Here is a 26,958-nt window from a genome sequence, read left to right as displayed (position 1 = left end):
TGCTCATCAGCGAACCTAACTGATTTTACGAATTCCCCGCCCACTTTCATTCCTACCTCCAGTTCTTCCCATGCCTCTTTAATCATTTCCTCTGCATACAGGTTGAACAGCAACGGTGATAATGGGCAACCCTGCCTTACACCTCTTCCTAACACTGCCCAACCGGACTCCCCGTTCCCCACTCGCACTTGAGCAGTCTGAGACATGTACAGGTTGCGGATCTCAGACTGCAAGGTACATTTATTTGCCGACGATGCAGTGTTTATTTTTATTTATATATACCCTGAAAGCCACCGCCAGGGTGTGGTAGGGGGTGAATACACATCAGAATAACTTCACCCGAACATGACCCTATCGCGGTCGAACAATGTCATTTTGATCCCCAATCATTCGTGGAAAAAATGGCATCTAAAATCTATCTGTTCTACCCTTTAACTTCTCTAATTGCTTTTGCATGATAATAATACATGGGTAATAATACATTTGCAACATCATCGCTAAAGAGATATCCATCCAATTTATGCCACAGCTTCAATCTGTAATTTAACCATCGCTCCGTGAGTGATTCCCAGCCCAGCTGCTCTAATCTTTTGGATACGCTACTAAGTTTATCAGTCAGGTTGAATCTTGAACGAGGCTAACATATGCAGGATTGTTAGGTTTGTGTCCATCCAAATGCTACCTCAAGCGGTAGACTACCAAATGAGTGAAAACGACTCCGTACCACTATACATTACACTTCAAAGAGGCATTAGACATTCATTTAAACTGTAACAAATTCAGCAGTACAAATCTCTCTTCTCTGTATTCAAAGTATTACTACTTCAAATCCACCAAACGGCAACAAAATGACGAAACGGAATTAATTAACTAAATTCTAGTTCACGCGCTCACGTTACCTATCCAATAATTCACGTTTAAAACACAATTATGTTAGTTTGTAAGCATTCTAGAAAAAAATGAAGCCTTAATAAAAGCCTATTCGTTGTTTCGCAGGCGTATACATCGCTGTGATATTTTCGTCCACCGGTGGCATCCTTGGCTTCGTCTTGCTCTTGCGGCTAATCTTGGCCTTGCGCAGAAGGCGGCGCCGACGCACCAGAGTAGTCCGAGCAGTCAGAGTTGTGGACGTGATCACCGTGGCACCAGCACCAAAGATGGACCAATCTTCGATTATGATCCAGAATTACAACTACCAGAGCATGGGAAACACACAGTGTGAAGTGGCCGGCTGCAATGTGCGAGACCACACCTTCTCGAATGGCTACCCACCGCCAACGGCGGACTATGCGAACGAGCCGACTGCGGCTCCCTACGGATTCAATCCAGTGCCGCCGACGTACACCGAGGCCACTCGGGGACCATCAGCTCCTAACTACCCACCCGTGCATGTACATTATCCGCAACAGTGAAGAACCAAGAGGAATATCATAAAGAACATTTTTCAATTTTTCTTCTCTCTTTCCCACGTAATGGTAGGCCACAGGAATTAAAATAGCCTGTGACGAAAAAAATCTCTACACTGAGTTTCCTTAATCAAGTAACGTCCCGCCGTATTTTCGAGTCAAACGTTGTTCTCCTCAAAATTAATTTTTTCAACCCTATTTTCCCCTTCAAAATAAAATAAATAGATAAAAAAAGCGAGTCACTTTATTTGCAAAAGATGTTAGTTACCAAGTTACGCGGGCATCATCCATTCAGAATTGATCAACGTCTTTTCTCTGGTTCAAAAAAATGTGGATCCGTTATGACAGGAAAACTAAACCACCTTATCCAATGTACGGACCCACAAGATCGCACATAATTTTGCTCGTTAAGCTCTAAAATGTGTCTATGGCCCATGACACTTGTACATTTTAAAGTAATCTACCGGTTAATGTAGGTTTTGGATGGACACAACCACCAAATAAATATTGGGTGACTCCTAACAAAAAACACAATCCAGCAACCTACTCTACATCAAGTCCCCACTTCATCTCTGAGCACTTCCATCCTCCCGTCATCCCGCACAACATCCCTCTGTTCCTGCCCTTTCCTCGTTTGCCCAACATTATCCCCTCTATTACAGTTTTCAGCATCCCTCTGCCGATCAATACACCATCCATTTTTCCTGCCTCCTTAGGATTTCTCTCAACAAACCCCTCTCTTCGCCCACCATACCAAGTACTTCCTCATTTGTTTTCTTGTCGGTCCACTTCACCTTCTCCGTCCTTCTGCACACCTACATTTCAAGAGCCCCTAATCTACTTTTATCACCCTGCTTCAGTGACCACCTCATTTGTTTTCCTTTCGGTCCATTTCAACTTCTCCATCCTTCTCCAAACTCACATTTCAAAAGCCCCCAATCTACTTCTATTATCCTGCTTCAGTGACCACGTTTCCCGGCCGTACATAACCACGCTCCATATCTAGGTTTTGACAAATCTTTTCTTAACATCCTTACTCAACGTCCCTCTCATCAACTCCCTCCTCTTTGTAAAAGCCTCCTTGCCTAGCGCAATTCTTCTCCTTACGTCCCTACTACTTTGACCGTGTTGGTCGTAAACACTTCCCAGATACGTAAACTGTTCTATCTGCTCTAGTTTTTGCCCTCCTATTTTAATGTTTAGCTTAGCCTTTTTCTTTCTAGAAAATCGCATTACCTTTGTTTAATTAATATTGATTCTCATCCCATATCTATCGCACTGAGCTTCCAGTTCACTAAGCAATGCTTGCAACCCCTTGGCTGACTGACAAAATAGAGCTTGGTCATCAGCAAACCTAACTGATTTTACGAATTCCCAGCCCACTTTCATTCCTACCTCCAGTTCTTCCCATACCTCTTTGATCATTTCCTCTGCATACAGGTTGAACAGCAACGGTGATAATGGGCAACCCTGCCTTAGACCTCTTCCCAACACTCCCCATCCGTACTCTCCGTTCCCCACTCGCACCTGAGCAGTCTGAGACATGTACAGGTACACGGATTAGCCTCCTGTCCCTCCAATCTATTCCTATTTTAAGCAATATACTCATTATTTTTTCCAAATTGACCCTATTAAATGCCTTTTCGAAATCAACGAAACAGGCAAATACGTCCTAATTGTATTCTATATTCCTCTCGATTAGTGATCTCATTCCTGCTATGGCATCACGCGTGTCTCTCATCTCCACATACCGGCCGGACGTTCATATTAGATCAGCGAAACTGTCACGAAATGTTAGCAAAAATTAATCACTTTCACATTGAACATGTGAAGTTCAAGTTGCCGAAGAGCAAAGTGCTTCCAGTTGCCCAACAAATCTGCCCTTCAATCTAGTAAAACCCTCACCGGACAAAACAAATATTTTCAGCTAGCTTATAAAAATCATTGAGGAAATGGCAGTTACGCTTTGCACGCACCAACCTGTGGGACTTCATTATTGACGTTATCAAACGTACACAGTGTGCCTATGTTCCCAGGCATGAATAAATTTATATTTTGAAGATTTTCAGATTGCAAGGTCGTCTCCTTATTCTATCGCGAGAACAAGATTTGTACAAGACTAGTTAACTCATGATTCATCTGTTGATACCAGTCTATCATAGAATGCCTACGTTTTATTCTCATCGGAGTGAAGGGTTCCGGAATTCTTCCAACGCATGGTCCTCTTATCTGATCGGTTGCCAGAGGTTCCCGCAGGTGGGTCCTTCTCTTGTCGGTCGAATTCACACATTATGCATGTAATCCGTTATTCAATGTATGTAATCAATTTTTCAGCACCGTACATATCAGGCCTCCAAAACCTCTTAATTTCTTAAGGATTTCACTGAAGAAATTAAAATTAATTTCATATATTTAAGCCACAGCTTGCCTTTGTTTCTTTATTTAACGAGACGTACGCAGACTGTAAGCATTACACAGAGCGGAAATCATAATGGAAGGACTCTTTTGGTGCGGGAGGGAGGCGGTGAGGGCGTACACTCATAACTGGAAGATTGCACAGGGATTAGGAAATATAATTAACGCATTAGGATATTCCTGGGAACCTTGGAAAGGCTGTTAAAACCAGGAACTCGAATCTAGAGGATTCGTCGCTGACGCGTTTTTGAGTGACGTTTAAAATTCAAATATTAATCTGCAAGCCAAACTGTTGCAAAAAAGTTATTTCAGAAAATCTCGATTGTCGTACAATCCCTTCCTCTGTAAATTTCATTTCCGAAAACCCCTCAATTTTTTTTTAATTTAACAAGAGTGAATATATTCAAAACTTATATTAGAATTCAACACTTTTCTGTTACCATTGTTTCCAAGTTATTAATAATGCCGGTCGAAAACAATGACAGCTACGGAAGCGCTTTGATTGATTAATAACGCGCTAAAGTCATATTAAAAATGCCGACTTCACTACTGTTAAATTTTTCTAAGATGATTATTTGAGGGTGAGAATATTCACCGATAAGGCTTGTCACTTGGAATAAAATGTAGGCAGTAAATTGGAGTCATTGGAAGTTCTATGGACCGCTTTTCCAAATAAAATGCCGAATTTGCCATGAATAACTCCGTTGGACAGCTCAACAACTACCATGCCATTATTAGAAAGAGCTATTATTTTTGATAAAAATTTTCTCATCAAAGACTATAATAAAATGGAAAATTAGATAGTACAACAAACGAAATCACACTCACCTGGATGATGGCCTTCATTGAAATTCAGTCAAAAGAAGTTTATTGGAAAATCGACTGGCATTGGCGAAATTTAAAGAAGATATTTTTAAGCATTCGAGGGAATGAGCGTACATAGTATGTTCATTTTATTTAAAAAAATGTATTTTAAGTTAGCTATACTATTGCCACCGACAATGATCTTTTTCCTCCATTATCACCCGAGCCAGCGTGTTTATTCTTATAAATGAGATAAGTGCATTCAAGACAATAGATTATTTATCCGGGCGACGATCATGAAATATTCCAGCGGTGGAAGAAACAATGAGGACACGAAGAGAAATTGAATGGCAAATTTTCACTATATATTCCTGTAGAGAGGTCCTGTCTTTCCGAAGTTTACCGGCGATAAGGACAGTTTTCTTAATTGGTGTGTATAGCATCTCACTGTTGGCAACATCTCCAGTTGCACAACGTTGAGCGCATTCCAAAATAAGACCAACGGAAGAACCGACCGAGCTGCTAATCAGCTCCTTACCGAGAATTGTGACACATCGAAGGAGATCAACTTAGAAGCATGGCCATCCTATCGCCAGTCTCTCGACGGGAGATAACGCAGCGGAGCAATGATGTGGCATAGGGAACAATGAATTATCTCCCGACGCAAAGCACCGCCGACACTGCTTGTCATAAAATCGATCGAGTAGGTCGTCTTTCGACACCCATGCTGCGGGATTAACGAACCACGCTCGCGGGGGAAAATAGGGATTTCAACGAGGTGCCCTCACCCATGGGGGTCTCGAGAGCGGGACCGAGAACGAAGAAGGGATACGGAGGACGTCAGACGGTCGTTTGCCAATGACCATACCTGGCGGCGGGATCGCGCTATGAAGTGAGGCCGAAAAGTGAAGCGAATCACTCCTTCACTTCCCAACAATAAAGAAAAGGTACGACTAAACCTTGCAACCCGAGGGGTTTGCAATACTGTCACGCACCACCACTATGGGCGCTGTGGTCGCTTCAAAATGGCCAAATTCTGATTAGCTCAAGGATTACTCGAGAAAAAATCAGAACTGTCGACCCTCGACAGAGATCTGACGGTCGCGGCTTTGTTAAAAATCTCGATGTTTACGTGCTACAACATGTCGAGAATGTGATATCTGTGACGTGATTGCTATTGTCGAGATTGGATAGTTGTGTCCTCCATTATTTAAACTCCGATTAGAGAGTTTCCGTGTTCGGTCTTTGGGAAAACTTCCATCGCTGATATTAAATTTAGGCCACACTTCTACAGCATTAGTTTATCTATCACAGATCTGAACGCCAGGAATTTCCCTTGGAAATACCGCAAATATTTCGGGATCTCCTACATAAACTGCAGTGTAGTATCAGTGATTGAACTACGAAGAGAAGAAGAGAAAATCTACTAAAGAGAATATCTGCCTCATTTCGCTACATACATTTCCCTCATACACACACTTATATTGCGAGGAAAAAACGTGACAACGGGAAAAAAATCTCTTTCAGAAATATAATATATGACAATAGCGTTTATTAATATTAAAATATCGTCTACAATGTCCGTTGTCCCTTCATTTGAGTTACAGCGTAAGGCCATTAAAAAATTCTTTCTGTGACCTTACCACTTCTGTTATCATGCCCCACCCACAGTTGCGACATCACGTGGCAGAAATCGAGCAAAATACATACGAATTCATGTGCTCGCTTATCAAAGTGTACACCAAAGTGGGATACAAGAGTTTCCTTACGTCTCCATTAAGAGTCTGATAAACCCATGATAGAGGGAGAAAAGATCTAAAACCTTGATGCATTTTTTTGAAGCTATAACGAGACTTTTACGTTTCATATTTATAACTTATCACTTGAAATGTACGGTGTAGCCGTAGCTTGGTGGGTGGAGCGTTCTACTGCTGATCGGAGGGTCCGGGGGTTCAATTCCCGGATATATTGGATCCCCCCCCCCGGTTAACCACATTATTTCTATTTTTCGGAAGCCATATTTCCTGGGATACCACGCCAGCGGAGGGAAAGCAACTGCCCCTTCTACCTTGTGCGAGAATTTCACTCGCCATTGGGCTTAGTACTATTTCGAGCCATCAAACCAAACTTGATGGGTTGATCAGACTGACCTTCCGGAATAGAAACGTACCGTTTCACGCTTTCTATGGCACCGAATGTCTCATTTCCTCTCGCCACTTTCCCAACCAAGCTTAAGAATTAATATTTGAAGGATCAAATTTTCCTGATTAGTTGGTTAATCACGTATGAATTTACGAAATATCTAATACTCATGGTCGTAAAAAAAGGACTCAATCTTTCAGAATGTTGATACATTAAAAGGATGGACAATCACGCTAGAAGCAAGAACACGACAACTAAGAAATAGCTAACTATTAATTATTCACCACACAATTTACAACCTAGCCAAAGGTAATAACTTAACTTAAAAAATTCTATTTCCATATACCCTCAGTATGTCGTAGTGCGTGCATAAGTAAAATATATGACAAAATAACTTTTGAAATAGTATTTTCAGGATATGAATCGCTTGGGGATAAGAAAATGGCTGTAGTATTTAGTCCGGTCAACACATAAAAGCAGGAGTGCCAAAATATATTTACGAGGTGCTTTCACTGATGCTACAATGTCCTGTTAAAACTCTACTGGCAGTTGCCATTGCCTTGCCTAAGATATACAATTATACACTCATATTTTCAATATTACCGTGAATTAGATTTGGTGTATTATTTTGTGTGTTCATGCCGATCTCTCTAATCATATTTTCAGAAGTATTTAAAATTCAGCGGGCATTAAAAGCTAATAACTAGCATAGGCCACAAGTTACCCGAAAACTGTGGGATTTTGATGTTGAAAAAGTATAATTCCCCACCATAACTCAATCCATCAGTCAAAAAAAATCCAGTAAAAAAATATTAATTTAACTAAATGCATCAGGGATGGCTCATTTGCATTGGGACATCTGGCTGATGGGATAAAGAATTCCTACCAGGAAAAAACAGGGAAATTGTGTGTTTCCTACAACATAGGCAACCTGATGTCACGGCTTGTAATAAGGGGCTGTCGATGTACTAGGGGCCTTCTTGTGAACAGGATGAATTGGGGATGACAATTATTTCAAACACGGAGAGATAGGTACATGATGAATAGCTTCAGGATACGTTATGCATGCTTGAAAGTTGCGATTTGATGCCCATAGGATAAAATACTTTGGTTTCAGTATTATTGCGGAGAAGTAGAAATAGCTTGTTCGCAATGCATGTTGTTGATCACCAAATTCCCGTTCAAGCGGTAAAATTTATCACAAAATTTCGTCCAGGAAATTTGAATGAAAGTGACGTCATAATCGTGACAGCATTTTACTTTAATCGAATTGGACGGTTCAGTTTCAACTCAAATCCTAGCTCTGAAACTTGCTTGCCATGTATGTTCATCTTAAGAGTTCACGTTTAAGTGTTTTACCCAGTTTCAAATCACTTTCTGTCCCTCCATTTTCTCGAATTCATTCGTGTTCACAGACTCCCTTCAAGAGGACCCTCAAAATTTAGACAAAAGTCATAAAAAAGGTGATAAAACATGATAAAACTTTGTATTTTAAATGAAAATGATTCGAATGTTCTCTCTGCATTTCTATTAATGACTGAACTGGATGGAAACGGTCATAATTTAATGTTAGGACTGAATAACTGAGAAATCGGAAATACTTTCATTGTGATCCACTAAAATAAGTTATTGATTGGAATGGTTCTAAAACCAGGGCCACTGCACACAAACCTGATTGAGAATTTGCGCCACAGCAAAAGGCTAATGAAACTACGCAGGAAAATTTGGAATACGGCGATCCTAAATTCTAATTAATTAACAATTTGTTTCTGCTTAAACTTTTTCGAACCTTTTCTCACAAGACAGACTTGATATAAAATTAAAGAATTTGAATCTGCACTTTTGGAATACAGTTTACATTTCTCCATAAAATATTATCCGGATATTGACGTAACCTGCGTAAGCTTCGGGCGAAGAAAATTATCCGAATTATCAGCACACTCCTACTGTGAACCAAACAGATACTATGTTTCAGTTAGAAAAATATATTTCCTGATGTTTAAGTTGGCATAGGCAAAACTAATTATATTTATGCGCGTAAGTTGGATGATAAATAAAAATTTGATCTTCGTACTCAAATGGTTGGAGTGAAGAATACGGAGGACAAGCTCAGCGTGTGGATCAGTTTACTTATTCGGATAGAGATGGGGCCCAATTCATGCATGGAGTGAAGGGACGAGGGGACTGGGTAGTTAAGTATCAATATTCACGTTAAGGGCGATGGGTTTGAAAAAGTAGATACGGAATCCCGAGAGAGGAAACAGGGAAATACGAGGGCTAATGATATCTCCACACAAAACATCTCCCCACTCTGATCAGCTAAAGCGGGGAGGCAACGGCGCCAGATAAGAAGAAGGCAGGTCAAGTAATGCATGCTGACAGACAAATGAGGACTTGTCCAGTCCCGGACAAATATTCCCGGGACGATCCCACTATCCCTCTTCTCGGCACTCAGTTGCGCGAAAGGGCGAAATACATCGATTGAGGGGGCACACGGGGGGAGGTGGGTCCATGGGGTACATCTCGGTCAAAGCCGTAAACACTGAAGTGTATTATGCGCTATGAACAGTCCCGGAGCGTGACAAAACATTTTTTTCTGAATTCATTCATTCATTATTTTTCAAGAGCAACAAAACGAAAAGAACAATAAACAAAAAAAAACAGAAGGGACGACTGTGACAATCAACTCTTCTTGAACTTTCAATAACACATCCTATACCCAAAACTGAAATAGGAATAAGTAAAAACATAGGACAGGAGAGAATACACCCTAATCACACACCATACATTTGATTTCACAGCCCTAGCGAAAATTATAACGTAGCGTAAGGAAACATTTGGTATTAGTAGAGGAGCTATAGCAATAACGGGTTGAAAGAGATACTTGAGCTACGAAGCAAGGCCAGTTGCATCAGTAATAGCAATAGTAAGGAAGGAATAAGAGTGCAGAGAGACGGGGGTCATGCATTGTATTGAATACTCCTTTAAACCAGCAGAGTTCAATATGCGATACATGCTCCACTGGGAGGTCCATTTCGAGAGTGCGAGACACGCGAGTTTTGAAAACAATGAGTCAACGAGTAATGCACGTCTGCGACGTAATTCCGAATCGCGATTCATTATTCTCAAAGTCATAATCTTTTGCAGAGTGAAAAGGTTCCATCAAACTTGATCAAGTTGTATTTCACCGTAATTATGTCATACATTTTGCTATTGAATTATTTACCGCTAAAAGAAAATAATACACTCTGAGGGTGGTGTCCCCGATAATGACGCAGTTCTCTAGAATTTTCGAAAGCCTTTAACCTCATAACTAGACACTTTTTGAATGGTAGACCAGGTATTATGTAGTCGACTTACATCAAACGTTCAGTCCGTCTAGCGTTTACTAAATTCTTAAGGCCAGTTTCTACCTACTAAAAACGTAGATGATCATTTATGTTGCCTTTTCGTATGCCTATGTTGTTAAAGAATATCATTATTTTCGTTCTATGCCGTTTACGTTTTAAGCATCATCGGGTTTTCAATATTTTATGCTACGAATTTACTATGCCATTTAAATACCATTATCATGTTTGACAGTTACTGATAACGTAGTATTGGCTTATTTCAATGCCAAATATTTGTATTTGTCAGATAATGTCTTTTTAAGCTTCGTGTTGACAAGTTTCTATTTCTATTACATATTAATGTTCATGTCGAGTCTCTACCGTATTTATCGGCGCACTACCTGTAATTTAATTTTTTAAGGTAAGTCAAAAAGAATATGATGCCATTTATTTAATTAAGATTAAATGAATAAGTAGTAAACGCGTACAACACGTAAGTGGATTTGTCCTAAATTTTAGGGAAAGAAGTACGTGTTATATATCGATAAATAGAGTAAATACGATTACTACGAGAGCGCACAAACATTATAATCATATTGAACGAAATAGTGGAGAGCGACAGAGTTGGTTAAGGGGCCACTGACATAAGAGATTCCGCCATTTGCAATTAATTTCCTCGTTCGTAATTATTTCAGGTTAAACTCTTCGAAAAACCACGCCATCAAAATGGGTCTCAAACTCCACTGGTTTCGGGCCCACGTGAAGATCGCCAAGCCCAAGTTGCACGGCTTGAGAGCAGCCAACGTGGCCACGTCCACCGCTCCCTCCACCGTCGCCGTCAATGGTTTCTTTCGTCAAAGGGATTTCGAGAATGCTGAGGAACGCATGGACCTCACCACGGTTCATCGCTCCCTCAGCGAGGTCGCCCTGGGAACCCCGGAAGACGATGCCGCCGCCGCCGAAGCCCCCATGAGACCCAAGTCCAAGACCTACCTCGGCCACCGACGACCCACAGGCGTGGGCCCGTCCACCGCGCCGCCGCCGAAACCGGCCAACGGAGAGGCCGGGGGTCGCTTGGAACGTCGGGGGAAGGAGACGGGAAAACAAGGGTTGGACACCAGGGACCATACCACATCATTGGGACAGAATGAGGACCCGTCCAACAAGACCGTGAACCCTCTCTTCGCGATGGTCGGGAGGAGATACGCGACCCCGCGGGAGGAAGCCAACAACGGAGAGAGCCAAGAGGAGTCGCGGAATGAAGCCAAACGGAATAAAGCCTCGGAAAGAGAGGTGACAGTGGCAAAGAAGAAGAAAGATCCCAAGGTCAAAGGCAAGAAGGAGGCGAAGCAGGCCACGGAGTTTGTGAAGAAGCAAGACAAGAAGGTCCGCAAGGCCGAGGAAGTAAAGCCCGAGCCGCGGGAACTGCCAAAGGTAGACGCCGACGCCCCAACCATGAGGAACCCACTGCTCTCCTATAACGCGGATCCCGGGGTGCCGAAGCCGGCGGCGCGTAGTGTGCATAGAAACGCGGTTCTCCTAGACGAACAGGGAGACGAAGAAGAGTTCTTGAGGACGGGTAACATACACGTGAAGGCTCCCGAAGGGGCGAGATTACAGGGGATGACAAAGGTGAAGGTGGACAGGAAAGCGATTGACCAATATGACGACGACGACGAATTCGACGCCTGACAGTGTTTCGTCGTGGAAGGAACAACCGTGGAAAGATTACTGTGACTATGATAACATGGGTGAAGTTTTATCAAGCGGGGGTTAAAAATTATGGTGCGGAAAACGGTGGAATAATCAGTGCCCTGGATTGTGAATTCCGGGATTGATGCATCAAGACGGTACATGAATTTGATGAAATCAGTACAATGATTTTCTCCAGGAAAAGACAAACAAAAGTGGCAAAGTAATAAGTTAGCAAGGTCCTCATAGAATACTCTCTCAAAATCCAAGCTCTTAACCATGTTTGCCAAGAGCTCCAGAGCTATTCCAGTAATTTTATGTCTATGTGGTACATGTAAAAAAGACAATTGACTCTTTCTATCTTTAATCACTTAGTGGCGTTTGAGGTACACTTCAAAGGCAAGCCTATAGAACTGCTATCATTAAACAAATAACCGTCATTTCAGGAAAATAGAGCATGTGCGGCAATGAATTTCCTTTCCCTCTGCCTCAAGATAATTCAAATGTTGACAGTTCTATTTAATACTGTACGTAAATTGTAAATATGTTTAAGTAAAACTGTAAGACGTATGATAAATTCGTAATTTTCTTAAGATATGCCAAATGCCACTGTTTTTTATACATATTCTAGCGACTCTTCGAGTAATCACCTAATAAGGTTTAAACCATTGATGAGACGGAACAAAAAAGAGCGTAGATATGCAATCTACACACAGAAGCTTTAAAGGATGATTGACCATTAAGGGGACACACAATTCAATTACGAGATAAGTAATGAACACACTTCACTGAAGGAGGGGTAAAAGATCAATCGGGAAGAGTTGTAGTGCGCAATCTGAAAACCACTGATTTTTAATCTTAATTACATACACAGCAAGCATAAAGTAATTTCGTAATCCTCTTAACTCAATGGGCAAATGGCGAAGCTAGGGCATGTCACATTCTTTGCCCACTTTCCCAATGTGAAGAAACGCTTCCGAGGGTATCCTTCTTTATAATGAAAAGTAGTGGCCTAAATGGATGAAGGGATCTTGAAGGAACTATCAAAAAAATGACTACAAGCATGTCTCATTTATTTATCCTCATTATAAGCATGCCTTCTACGACTGTAAAAAGGTAATCAGATGGCCGAGTAATCGAGACTTTCCTTTATTGAACAGCTCTCGTGTGTACGGCCATTTCTTCCTCATTTTTCTTAACCCCTCCCCTACTTTCCTTGAGATTGAACTCTCCTCCTCCTACCTGCAAGGAAACTAATCCACCTACTTCCCCTGCAAGGAAACTAAATGAAATGGCGCCCTATCTCTGCCTTAAAAGCTTTACGTAATTTAGGTACAGTCCCATAACATTTGGGAAAACATTGTCCGAGGAGAAAAAATTACGACAATGAGTAAATTAGTTCGTCCATTGATTTGCGGGGGGAGGGGTCCTCTTGCGTATTTATACACGAATTTAAAGAGGTTTTAAGTCAAATCTTTTGATACGTTTGCAATTTTAATGAACTGACACGCTTATCAAGGACCAGATTGAGGAGTGGGAATCTATCAGGAACATTTGAGTTCCGGTCCTAGGTCAGGAGTACACCTTAAATTGGACCCTCAGCGAATTTATCAGAAGCCCGGGACCCTTCGCCTTCTCTCCAAGTCCAAAAGAGTGGACGGTAGCTCCTGGAATGCCCCACTTTCTCGACCTTGCCGGCTATTTTACTTTCAGACCACTACGAAGTTCCACAGCGAAGAAGGCATCAGTAAGTATCGGAGAGGTAACAAAAACAACTTCAGCTCCCCAGTTAATCTCTTAATGGGTCCAAATTTTCACAGCTACCTTTTCCGATTCGAGAAACACTTCATTGTTTCCAAGTTCTGTTATCTCCTTAAGGTCCCATCCCAAGGAAAATTCTAAACATATTTGAGATCTTCCCTACAAACAGAAGAAGAGGAAGAGCACGTGTTCAATCAGTGGAGAGAAGTTCTTAAGAAGTCTGGCACGCACGTATATTATTGCCTTGAACCTTTCCACAAATAACATGAGTACAAAGGGAAGACCTTGACTAAAGGGATCCTCGGATATCATTGAAAGGAAGGATTAGATATGCTCAAAAATATCATAAAAGACGAAGAGAAAGAAGGTGCGGAGCAATAAGAGATTGCTCTTGACTTTTAATCACACAATTATTCATTTTAAATTAGCCGGAATTAAAATAACAGGTGAAATTAAAAAATATTATTTTATTTTTAAAATAATCAGTTCTATTTTAACGACTGTTTTCAAGAAGCATCACGAGAAGATCTAGATTGATTGCATGTGAAAACTTAGGAGATCAAATTTTGTTTAAGATATTTATAGATTATACCAAAATTAAATGTGTTTAAGTAAAATATTCTGTCTGGCACACACCAAGTAATGAGTTGATGAGAAGTGCATTCTTTTAGAGTTCATTAGCGTTAAATCATGACAAATTTCGTAATTTTCAGAAATTTGCCCATTTGCTTCGCGCTCAGTTTGGCGACGAAATATCATATCGCTATCACTTGGTGACGCGACAAATAAATCTCGACAGCTAAGAACATGAACATTCGTTATTGACGACAGACCACTTATCCACGACGCAAACTCCTGGACGCTCCTCAATACAGCCAACTCACTATCTTGCCGTGAATACTAGCCAGGACCAGGCTGCTCTTATGAACTACTACTCAAGATGAAAAAAATATTTTTTTAAACATATCACTACCCAAATCGTCATCTGGTAAAATCTAACAAAATTGGGAGCCGGTCAAAAAAATGAAATGATATGAACGTAGCGTCATGTTTCACATTTATGAGTGATATTTTAGGGGCCCTTACACACGTAACTAGTGCCGTCATATTTCGTATCTCTTTTATTTTTCTCAGTTCCATCCCATTATCATCATTTCCATTCCTGCCGCCCAAAATACCTAATCTTTTTCTTCCTCTTCCCTACTCACAAACTGCTCCCTTCAATCAGGCTTCAGCATCCCACTACCCTTTGAATCCCCACCTCCCCCATCACATAATCTCCCTTCTGCAAATTTTTATAAGCAAATCCCTCTTTGTCCCATCATTTGTCTTCATCTCTGTTCAACTTATTTTCTCCATTCTTTTCCACATCGCAAAATCCTCTATTCCATGCTCATATTTTTTCGTCAAATATCAGGTTTTTCAACCCACAACCCTGTATTAATATTAAATCCCTCCCTCCATATTGAGCTCTTCACTAACCTTGTCTTTTCGTCTTTGTATAATGTACCCCTTTATTCCGTCCATCGATTCTATCCACTTTTGCTCCCCAAATATCTAAATTTCCTTATGATGACTTCCCAAAACTTCCCCACGACACTGCTTAAATGGTGTGAACTATTCAATCTCTTTCAATTTATTCCTTCCTGCTGCAATGATCAACTCGGTATTTTTATTTTTTGCGAATCTCCAAAAGTTTGTCGAGAAAAGAATGTTTTCTCTCTTAAGTTGGCCAACTAATCGGTAATACCTTTTATAAGTTGATATATTTCTGGCGATTGAATGTATATTGTAAGATCAACAAAGCATACACGGTATACGTCTCCTAAATTGACTCTAGGCTTGCCGGGTTTCACTGGTCGACTTGATAGTCGTCTATGAATAGTGACACTCAAAATACATGATTTGATTTCTTAAGACGATTTTTCAATCACCAACGATGAATGATCAAAAACTCGTCCGAGAAATCATATTCCTAAATGGCCAATATTTGAGATCTTTTGAACATATTTCATTATGTACTAATACTCGAATCGTGAAGTGTATTCGAGGGGAGCAGTAGGCAATTGGTCTCAACTACTAAGAGTGACGAATTTTAAATGTTTACAAGTTTTTCAATGCAAACGGAGAAATGGAAGTGTATTCACTGTTTTTAGGTTTTTAATGCATACAAAAGATACTATAAGATACTATTATTGATGGCCTCATGGGTAGAGAAAACGTGAAGCTGGAGAATCCATGTCCCATACTCAGGTAAGGTCACTGGGTACGTCGATCAACTTTGTCAGGTTGAGTGTCTTTCTAGGGTGCATTATTATCCGAAAAAACCATGGGCAGCTCACGTAAGATACCATTCAGAGAATATCGGTAGTTGTTAATCTTTCATTTACGCGTCCCCCCGCCCTAGTCAGATTTCTCAGATATTGCGCTCAAAGAGGCGTCCACATTTGCGATTACTCTTCACTCCCCTCAATGACGTAAAATGATATTTAAAAGTTCCTTATTTTCAAGGTAACCACTCTTTTATGGATTCCTGTCCACGACTTTTCCCCGACGAACATACCTTCCCCTCTTCCGATGTTTTTTCCGAGTCTTTGGAATCTCTTTACTTATTTTTTTGCAGTTCATACGTCATCGCTTCGCGAGCCACCGTCATAACTCAAATAGGCCGGACTTTTGTTTCTGATTTTTGCAGTATTTACACGCGTGATGACCTGCAGAAAACACACGCTGATGTCACAATTATAAGAAACGTCGGCCATTTTTCCCATTTTTTTAAAAGTGAGAAATACCTTTTCTCCCCAGATTTGCCCAACTGAAGTGGAAATTCTGTTTTAAAAGAATAATAACTGGTAACTATTAACTCCAAATTACAACTTAGAAGAGCATTGAATGCCACGGATGATATCTTAAATGGCATGATAAATCCAAATATCACACCATATCAGCAAATTGTTTCTCCAATCGCCATCACCCACCCTCGCAAGAAGTGTGGCGTAAAATATAGCAATAAACTTCCGTAAATTAATACTGAAACACATCTAATTCCCTTTGTTAACTTTCCATACTCAAGTGGATCATAAAAGTTTATAATTTCCATTTAATTGGTGAAGTAGGGGGGTCATTCGGAGAGGAAATCAACAAAGGACGACATTCGTGGGATTAGAAATACTCGGATGATTTTTTAAGAGGGGGGTTTTCAGGAAAGTTTTCAGGAAAGGAAAGGTAGAGGAAAACCCAGCGCCGGCATTTGCCGAGTCTTAACGAAAGGCAACAAGGGGTCCACAGTTTGACGTCCCATTCGAAAATGGTGTACCCCGCTTGAAGTGCCCTCCACAATGCATCCCAAGTAAGAATCGGGCTAAGTGTGAAAATTCTTCCTCCGCGGGAATTTGAACCCTGGCCCTCAGGGTCTGAAGCCAGTACATTAACCACCGCACGAACCTGATCCCTTTTGAATAGGAATAGCACATGTTTTCATGGTTTTTCAAGTAATGTTAATTGGAAAGTGTATAATATACTAGGCAGGGTCGGGGAGGAGAAATCCAAACAAGGCGAGAAAAGTGAATGAAGAGAAATGGATTGGCGATGGAATGCTGAATAATCAGATACGAGGGGATAATGCTAGGCCAGCGAGGTTGGGGAAGGAAAGGGACAGACATTTTGGATGGAATGAAAGGAGACATCCAGCTTTAAAGAAAGGTTTATTGTAGGGTGTCACTTTGACTTGACAGGTAATGTTTAGAAATTTAGCCGTGGTTAGCCTTATGTCCGACCAAAATCTCCCCAAAGTGGCACACTGTCATAATAAATAAAAAATGAGATTTTAGCGATCAATGGATTTGATAGCAACGCAGCACAAAAAGCTTAAGACGTCGACGCTCCCCAAAACACCCTTTATTCGTTTTCATCTGACCTCACACACTCCTCCCACAGCCTGCGGAACGTTTTTCATCGATGCCTACTACGCGAATTAGCCCACCTACCAAGGAAACGTAACTCTTAGGCAACCCGCCATCCAGAGATGAGCCAGGATCTTTGCTTAAGCACTTCCAATTGAAACCAACCTCTTTCCTGAGAACTCAAGTTACCAAAGGGTTAGTTGTGGTTTCCACCCGGGCCACACCCTCCGAGCACGTGGGACGTAAAAAAGAACAACATAACAACGGTTTCGATGGTGATAGAACTCGCGGCCGAGCGGAGGATGCCATATCAGCCGGAGGACATCGCGGAGGAAGAGAGGGGAGAGGAGTGGATTAACTGAGAAGTTGCCGGGTGAGGTGGAGGGAGGAACGGCTGAACCGATAGGCAAGATCCGATAACGAGGATTCTCGAAAATAAGCCGTGCGATATCAGCGGACGTTTCGCCTTCGCCATGGTGGTGGATGACGGTAAGTTGCAATTTTTCCCCAAATCACATCACCGTACTGTGCCTGATCACGCCGAAACGCTAGTTCTTAAGTGGTCCGTGGGGTTAAACTACGGACTCAGGAGGAGGCAGTACCGCAAGTAAACAGTTACGTAGAGACAACCGGATAATTCACCGTGCAAGATCTAAGGGTTACTTCTACTTCTGCGCATTTACGAATTAAAGGAGTCCTGCAGTACCTCTCCCCTTCTAGCTTGATATCTGGTGACGGGTCACATTTTTTAAGGCTGAGACGTACACAATACATTACTCAGGTGGCTGTGGGGGTATTGTGTTTAGGTTATCTCGTCCCTAAACCTATAAATCTAAAAACAGTGAGTTTCATAAATTTTAGATCGTAACTCGTAGAAGAGAAAAAATGCCTAATATTTTAATCAAGGGTCCATCTATTAAACGAGTTCTTTCGAGTCCATTCTTCAACTACTTGTGCAACTTAAAGTAAGAATAAATTATGACTCCCCTAGGAAATACTCCACACCTATTTTATCAAAACAGTTTCATTCCAGTGTCTGTAATTAATAAATCCTGAGCACTTCATGCCTAACCATTTCTGACCACATTTACCATCCTATCTATTTCTCATTTGAATTCTAAAATTTTTAATGATTTTTCAGCACAAATATAAGGGAAAATATAATGCAATGTATGCTCTAAACGGTATTTTTACATTCCTTATGATACCCCTTGACTTCCACACAGGTTTCCCAAAATGTAATTATCCAATTACCTCATGCTTTCCTTAAACAAATCCTCACATTTTCATCAAAATCTGAATCAAATTTTGAATTAATTGGAACAACAATTTAAAATAAAAACCTGAATGATTCCTAAGTAATCATCAGGCATATTCTTGATTTCCACTTCCATCCTACATGAGAACCCTTTGATCTAAATTTTCCAGCAGCAGACACAATCCTGATCATCTCGCTTGTGCTCATCTGCTTCTTGCTACTCCTAGCAACATGCACCTTCTGGTACCTTGCTCGTAGGAGGCTAACAAATTTCCTGACGAGGGGCAGATCAACCAGGCCCCAGGAATTGGATGAATCACCTATCCCCAGCATTTATGGCTCCAGGCAGAATTCAGTGAGGGGTGAGGACGGAGAGATGGTGGTAGGGAGCAGTCCAAGTCTGGCCATTGTGGCCACGAGGCCGATTGAAGGCCCACCACCTACCTATGATGAGGTTTGCACAGAGTGGAGGATCAAAGACAAGAGGTGATAGTTACCCCAAGTCATGTGGCCATGAGGGGTCGCTTGCATGGCTCATTTTCTGGTGGATTTAACGTTTAAATATTTTTCAACATGACTGAAGATGAATGTGTTTGATCAGAAGAATAAGGATATCAAGTGCAACAAATCCAATAATATAAGGCAACATGAGTTTCCACATGGAGGAAAAAGTATTTTCAAGGTATGATGACTTACTTGGAGCTTATAGGTAAGGAGGTGTTCTTACATTCAATAGTGCATAAATCTACCTTGAGTGGTAACTACCAATAATAATAATAATAAGGACAATGCACAAAGACTTTGAGGAGAGCTAAGATTCTACGTAGCAGAGACAGTTGATGCACAACACTGCCACATAAATGCCTTTACTTCCGAGTGCCAAGGACTGGACCAGAGAAAGTGCCAAGGGTTTTCTTATGTTGACAATAATGGAAGAAAAGGAACTCAGTTTATAGAAAGAAATATAGATGGAGAACAGTGATAGAAAATGCATTAAGTCTAATAGAAATGACACAAGGTGGAAGTCACATGAGCACACAGAACTAAAATCATTTCACACGCAGACAGAAGTAGATGTCACATACTATTATTTAGCAATGGATCATAGCTTAAAATACCTAAGGGTTGTATTGACAATACTTATTGAGATTAGTTACATTACTTAATAAAATTTAAAACACACTGAATTTAATATGGCAACAAAAAAATTGCTAAGATAAAAAATAAATATGAATCAACTTTTATTTTGCAATACAAGAGCACATTATAAGTATCACTTTTTTCTTTTTTATGAATTTTCTTCAGAAACTAGCAGCTGAAGATTAAAATCTCCACTATACTCAGATTTTATTTTGAGCGTAAAAAAATGACTGATAAGAAGGTAATGTACAAGGGCTAACTGTATATTTGATGTTCGACAAAAAGTGGTGAAATACACTTTCTTAATTTATAAAATGCTGATGCAAACTATTCACAACAGTATAGAAATGCCATACAAATGCATCCAAATAAAATACGGTGTATTAAATATATAATTTACCATAATTAATATTACCCGTCAAAAAAGAAAATAAACTTCTTTAAAATCTTTTATGAGTCATTTTATGTAAAAAAATAAGCATTAAAAACAGTGAAACCCTATATCATTTCGATGTGATCCGCACGAAACTTGATATGATGGGAAAAGCAGTTAATGCTAAGATGGTATGTATTCAACAACAAGCAAAACTACCATTAAGAAGCAATCAATTTCTTAGAGGGAATAAAACACTACCTAAGAGAGTACATAATATTAATTTTATGATGCCAATTGTTCACAAATGCCTATTTTATGTAATGCACAGAGAGACTCGAGGATATAAAGGAGAGAAGAAAAGATAGGCAAGAGCTAAATCAATGAGAATAAAATCATCAATCAAAAGGTTTGTCTTTAAAATATTAACTTAAAAATTTCTTATTTATTATTCCCTAATATTCAACCTAAAGGTCACTTAATTCTACAGGTAACTGTCTTCATCCTCTCCCCATAAACCTTAGTATAAACATACAACTCCTCACAAAAAAATTGTAAATACATATATCTTCCTCCACAAAGATACTTGAGATCCAAATATGTATCTTAAAAATATGATAGCATTAGTATTGGGCAACACTCTCAACTTGTATTTTGATATATCAAATTCATCTCTAGTTTGCCTCCCCTTGAATTTAGAAAGGGGTAAATAGAAACGGTTCCATTGGCTCCAACCAGGATACGTATAATCCCTCAAAGATTTTTCATTTTAAGGCTGATCTTCCAGGAAATCAGTAATGCAGGTGAAGTTTTTGTGGAATTCAAACAGAATATGCCTTAAGTTATTGAACAAAAATCATCTAGTAGCAGTTTACATTCTTTAAAAAGCAAATGCAACAATTGTATGGAATGAACCTCAAATGTTTAATGAACGAAAAACAAAGTTCAAGAATGGCATACAGAAAATTGACTTGAGACATCACTACATACGGTAATATTGGAGTAGCCCACCCTGTAACGTAAGTATTTTGAGTATGCTTATCTGTAGTAAAACATCAAAAGCTCAAACTTTAGAACACTTAAATAATTGAAGCTATTATTATTATTGGTATTCTACTAGCAAGTTAGGTTTTGGATGGACACAGCCTAAATAACAGCATAACAATACATATACTTGCCTCTCCTAACAACATACAAAGCACCCAAAAATGTTACCATGATGGACATATAGATAGAAGCAAAGACATTATTTACTGTTGAAAGTTATTAGAATGAGAGCATATGGAAACACAATACATTCTTAGGAAAAAGCATGTGAATGAAAGCTAGAACTTGAGATGTCCTTGAAAAGCTGATAGGATGCATAATCCTTCCCAACCTTATGCTGTGCAAGTACCTTGATCCAGAAGGCAGAAAAGGAGAGGATAAGAGGAATGACTGACACTCCCTGGTCTTAGACCAGGTGTCTTCCAAAGAAGGCAGAGATAATGAGGGATCTGAACTCATGCAAGATATGCACTCTCTCCTTTAGTGGCTATTTCAGGGCAAAAATTGTACGTGGTACATAGGTTCATGTGGGCATCTCAAACACTATCTTCCCTGCCAAATGAACAAATTGATTTCATTTTTTGTCTCATTCACTCAAGATATTCCACCAGTTAAAATAGGTTTTTGGAGGATCCCTAACACCTAATATCTTCTACATATTGCAAGATCTTCATTTTGGTTGCCCTGGATTATTTCCTTCTTCATTTCCTCGTAACTTCTGCCAGCCAAATTGCGTGGTTTCTAATAACTACTTTGAAAACTTTCCTGATCGAATGACTTCTCAGTATATTTCATCCAGTGATTCAATAAAATTCATACAGTATGGTATCACAATAATCTCCCCTTGTAAAAAAGGTTCATTGCTTGGTGCACAATTAAAAAGAGTTCACTCAAGCCAGGTCCTTTCATATTCAATTGAGATTAAGAACTTGAAGGTGCGAGAATTGCAAGGTGCCAGGATGACTCTGATGCTTGAGATACAACATGAATCTAGAGAATTACAAAATCCATTGACAGATGCTGATGAAAGTATAAAATATTTCCTGAGTGTTCAGAGATTCAAATTTTATACGGCATATGATGAGGTGCGTATTGTGGAAATTAAGAAGACTGATGATTAAGTATATGCTGACGTAAGTGATGAAGTAGACAGACACCCTCAGCCTTCTACTGAACAATTGATGGTCAGATCATACACTGATGCTTTGTGTCAACTTGAGCAATTAAAGAGACCCAACATTTCAAAAGCCAAAAATGATTCACTTAACATTTCAACAATAAGAAACCATTTATAATGAAAAGAAATACAATAACTAAAATGGGGATCAAGATGGCATGGTGGCTATTGTACTGGCTTCCCACCCAGAGGGCCCGGGTTCAAATCCCGGCGGTGTTTAATATTTTTCAGTGGTATCTCGATCCCTACTTGAGGTGTTTTGTGAAGGGCACTTTGAGTGAGTACGCCATCCGTCGGATGGGACATTAAGCTGTAGACCCCTTGGCGCCTTTTGTTAAGAGTAGGCTAATGCCGAATTTCTCTCCACCCTTCATCCTTTCCTGTCCATCCCTATGGCGCAAATGACCTAAGCTGTCGGTCGCCTCCCCTAAATACTACTACTAACTAAAATCACATATTCCTTCAAATTTGAAAATATGTTTCAAACTATTTATTCTCCAACCTATGATTAAACTATAAATGTAATTGATAAGATGGTACCTTTTATGTGCTTGTAATAATTTTAATCTCATTACAATCATTTAGTCTTGATTTAAAAATGAAGAAATCTTTCTTTGCAGCCTACAATTCCTACTACATAATTCATATGCACAATGGGTGATATATGAAGGATAAAAGTCTAACCTTTAGCATACAGACACATTTTACCATAGGATGAATTCACTTTGACCACAACTGTCTATAAGCAGGTTCCACTGTAACTTTGACAAAAGTATAAGCGAAACCATGAATAAAAAGAAAAAAAAATGAAAATTAAGTGTTAGTACTCACTTGTAAAACTTAGCAATGGGAAACCTCAGGCACAATTTTTGGTGAAGCTCGCAGAACTCTTTGTATGAACGAAACAGGTACATTGGGTCTGGTTGATTATCCCTGTCGACCTTCAAAATGTAGACATAATATTTTTCTGGATCATAGCGCTTCTGGTAACTGTACACCTCAACATTCCGTATGCGCCCCTCCGAATGCATTCTAAAAGATAGGAACAAATACTTGTATGAATACAATTAGATTAGAAATATTAATTCAGCATTTAATAAAGTACGACAAAAGTATAACAGCAATGATAAAAAATGACACCCATAGTGATACAGTGAAGTTTGTTTAAGATTGCAATCCTTTTTGTCAGCTGAATAGTATGCCACTCACTTATGTAATGATTGCTACTGAGTGCAGGAAAGATTAAGTTCAGAAAGGAGAACACCCATTATTTTCCATGCATACTATGCATTTTTTTCCATGAAAAATTTTTAAAAAGTTAGCGGGCATATTATACATGACAACCACAGGGAAGTTCTTTTTGTAGATTACAAAAATTTACTTGGTTCCACACTGAAAGCATAATCCAATTTTACAAATCAATTAAATACTATTCATATTAACATGGCAAGATTGTTATTTATTTTTAATATTTTTTGGTTTAAGGTAGGATTTGGATGGACACAAGAAAGTACCGCTACATTTCTAAGGTTTGTCAGGCAACTTCACATTTTATTTCTATTATTTAAATTAAGTATCAGCTAATGTGGGTATTTATAAAAAATAAATAAATTAATGTCTAACTTCGGGTTAGGTATTCATTTCTACATTCTGAAACATCCATTGTAGCAATGGAAAGAAATCAGTATAACTAATTTTTCCAGACCAAACAGTGAAACTGTTTTTTTTTCAGCTCTTTCTTTTGCTAGTCTCACTTCCATCAAAGTGGTCTGAGAAGATCAATGAGCACCTTGAGCTGTGGTTAGATTCTCCTTTTCAATGCATATTCTATCCACTATCATCCCACTTAGGATATTTTATTCAAGTATCATAAAAGCTCATTATTTGTAAATTCAAAAGAACCAAGAAATTGGATCTTTCGGGGTTCAAAATAAGAGAACTTAAACAAACATTTATTTGGTTCCAATCTAAAATCATAATCCTTTTTTGCATATCCATCAAATACCATTCATATTAAAATGGCAAGATTGAAATTTATTTTTACTTTTTTTCTGGCTCCAGGTAAGATTTGGTTGGACACGTTGGTTTAAGCAATTGTAGATTGAGTTCGTCCTACCATTTGACTTTAGCCTTTTGAGTACCCTAAAAACTAAAAAAATCACTACTGCAAGCACAAGGTTTACTTATGCAGTATTTAGTATGCAGTGTTTACTTATGTTTACAAGGGTTTACCAATATCTACAAAAAACACTTGCTCATTCTTTGCCGAAAGCCATACATATTCCAAACCATTTGAAAAATGCAAATGGTATTATTGTGTTTAAATCAACAGCAATGGCTTTATAAGGGACAAACACACTTGACACACATAATTGTGCAATCAAATGGTTCAAGCACTTTCAGAAATCTAATATGTCCTATGTATAAGATTTAAAGAAAAACTGCATGAAATAAAATAAATATGTACGGTGAGCAACATTACATTTTGCTTGTACTCTTTTAGGTGGCTTAATAGCACATTTAAAGTATAATAAATACATACTATTGCTCCCAAATGCCAAATGAAATTTGAAACTAGATTCATAAATAATAAGAGACTACCTTCAAAGGAAAATTTAACAGGGAGAGCTGAAAAATGTCATACCTAATGCATTTGAGAATTCACCATCGCCATTAACATTAAAACCAGGTAATATATATGTTACACAATACTTTTCAGTCTAAATGGCAACATAAGATTGAGCTCAGAGAATACAAGTTAATCTCTCTAAACATTTAAATACCCTAAATGACAATGAAAAGAAATGACAAGATGCATATACTCACGTGTAGGTCTTTGGAATGAAGCTGAGCAATTCCCCATCATTGTGGTCACCTGTGAAGCGTAACTGTGCTAAATTGTGCAGGAAAAAATTGAACTGAGTGAACCATGAACGAAGGGAACTTTGAATCATTTTAGCAAATTCTGCTGCAGCTTCATCCTCTGACAAACCAGGTAGCAAAGACCGCTGAACATAGCTCACAGCATTACTCACTCCAGGAATTCCTGAAGAAGCCATCTGAAAAGAAATTGTACTACACATGCCTTAAAGAGCCAAGGGTGAAAATCACACAGAGCATAGGGTAGAATGAAAAATACACTAAAATGATGAAATATCACATATTATTCAACCATTGAAAATAGAAATATAAAGCCTAAATCAGCAAGTATTTCAAGAGATACAGCCAATTTTACAAACTTTATTTCCTAAATTTACAATTTGTTGTGATTCATGACCTGTAAGACATTGAATAGTTAAACATTTATTTAGGAGTGATGACTTGGTTTGTAGTACAAGCATCTTAGATCCCCAACCCCCAAAATTGGAATCTTTTCACAGGAGGAGAGGGGGGAACCACCTCTCTGAACAGTTGTCCCCATCCCTACCAAGCTAGCAAGGGAAAGCTACCCCTCTAGACAGTCTGACCCCATTGCCTTCCTCTACCCTGAGGCATCTGCCATCACAGCAGCAAGATGCTCACGCCCCCCCCCACCTTTTATCTTCCCCACCTCCTTTAGAATGTCTAAGGACAGTACGTACATCTTGTAATTGTACTGGGATGATAGAAGACTATACCAAACCAAATCACATGCCAATTTCACTCGGTCAGCAGTGAATTTAATTCTAAACTAAGCTTTTTGATACCAACCAGCATAAAACCACATTTGTAAAGCTAACATTTCAAACATCATTTATTTGAGAGATAGTTGAGGCCAATACTTTGTGGAATTCCATTATAATGAAAAAAGTAACAAATAACTTTGTGCCATCACAAAACAAAATATAACTCTTATTAACTCACTAAACAAAAACATTCAATTCACCACAGAGATTCAAGAAAATGATATTCTAAATTTCCTTGATCTAAGCATCTCCAAAAAAGAGTTTTACTTTCAACTGCAAATCCACATGCGTGGACCAGGTCATCCACAACTCTTCAAAACATTAAAAACAAAAAACTAGCACTTTTTCACAGCATGATACACCAGGCACCCATTAACACCCATAGCCCTTATTAGAGAAATAGCAACCATTAAAAAAATAGTAGTAGCCAACGATTACTCAGGACACTTTAGAGATGGCTTACTGGCAATATAACAGAGGAAATTAACACTTTGAGAAATTTATACCACCCAGCTAATAGAAAAAGTGTTTGCATTGCATACAGGGAAAGCTTCAATCAGAATAGAAAAACTCCTCAACGAATTTGACAAAAAAACAGCCTTTTGCAACAAACAGAATCTTTAAAGCTTGCAGTGAAAGAGCACCCCTAGATGCCATTCAGCAGAGTGGAGTTTACTGCCTCTAATGTACAAATTGCATGGTGTCATACATTGAGCTGACTGGAATAAGCCATAGGCTGTGGTCAGAGTAACATCGCTGGATTTCAACAAGTAAACAGGAACATCATAATTTGCAGCCCACCTCCTCAGTGAAGGTCACCAGGCGGATTGCATGTCACAGATGATTA

General features: G+C 39.3%; 1 protein-coding gene across 1 annotated transcript in view; it reads right to left on the bottom strand.

The window, feature by feature from the left end:
• Pi3K68D (phosphatidylinositol-4-phosphate 3-kinase catalytic subunit Pi3K68D) overlaps window positions 1-26,958 on the bottom strand; it is a 96,757-nt gene that overhangs the window by 30,564 nt on the left and 39,235 nt on the right. The window contains exons 23-24 of the mRNA XM_071596706.1: window positions 25,273-25,505; window positions 23,278-23,478 (exon numbers count right to left, since the gene is read on the bottom strand). Of these exons, the coding sequence (XP_071452807.1) occupies window positions 23,278-23,478; window positions 25,273-25,505 (434 nt within the window). The remainder of the gene's footprint in view (window positions 1-23,277; window positions 23,479-25,272; window positions 25,506-26,958) is intronic.

This window comes from Hetaerina americana, unplaced genomic scaffold (genome assembly GCF_022747635.1).
Source record: "Hetaerina americana unplaced genomic scaffold, ioHetAmer1.1.p SCAF_8, whole genome shotgun sequence".
Taxonomy (NCBI): domain Eukaryota; kingdom Metazoa; phylum Arthropoda; class Insecta; order Odonata; family Calopterygidae; genus Hetaerina; species Hetaerina americana.
The sequence above is the reverse complement of the archived record's forward strand: the minus strand, read 5'-3'. Positions and strand labels throughout refer to the sequence as shown.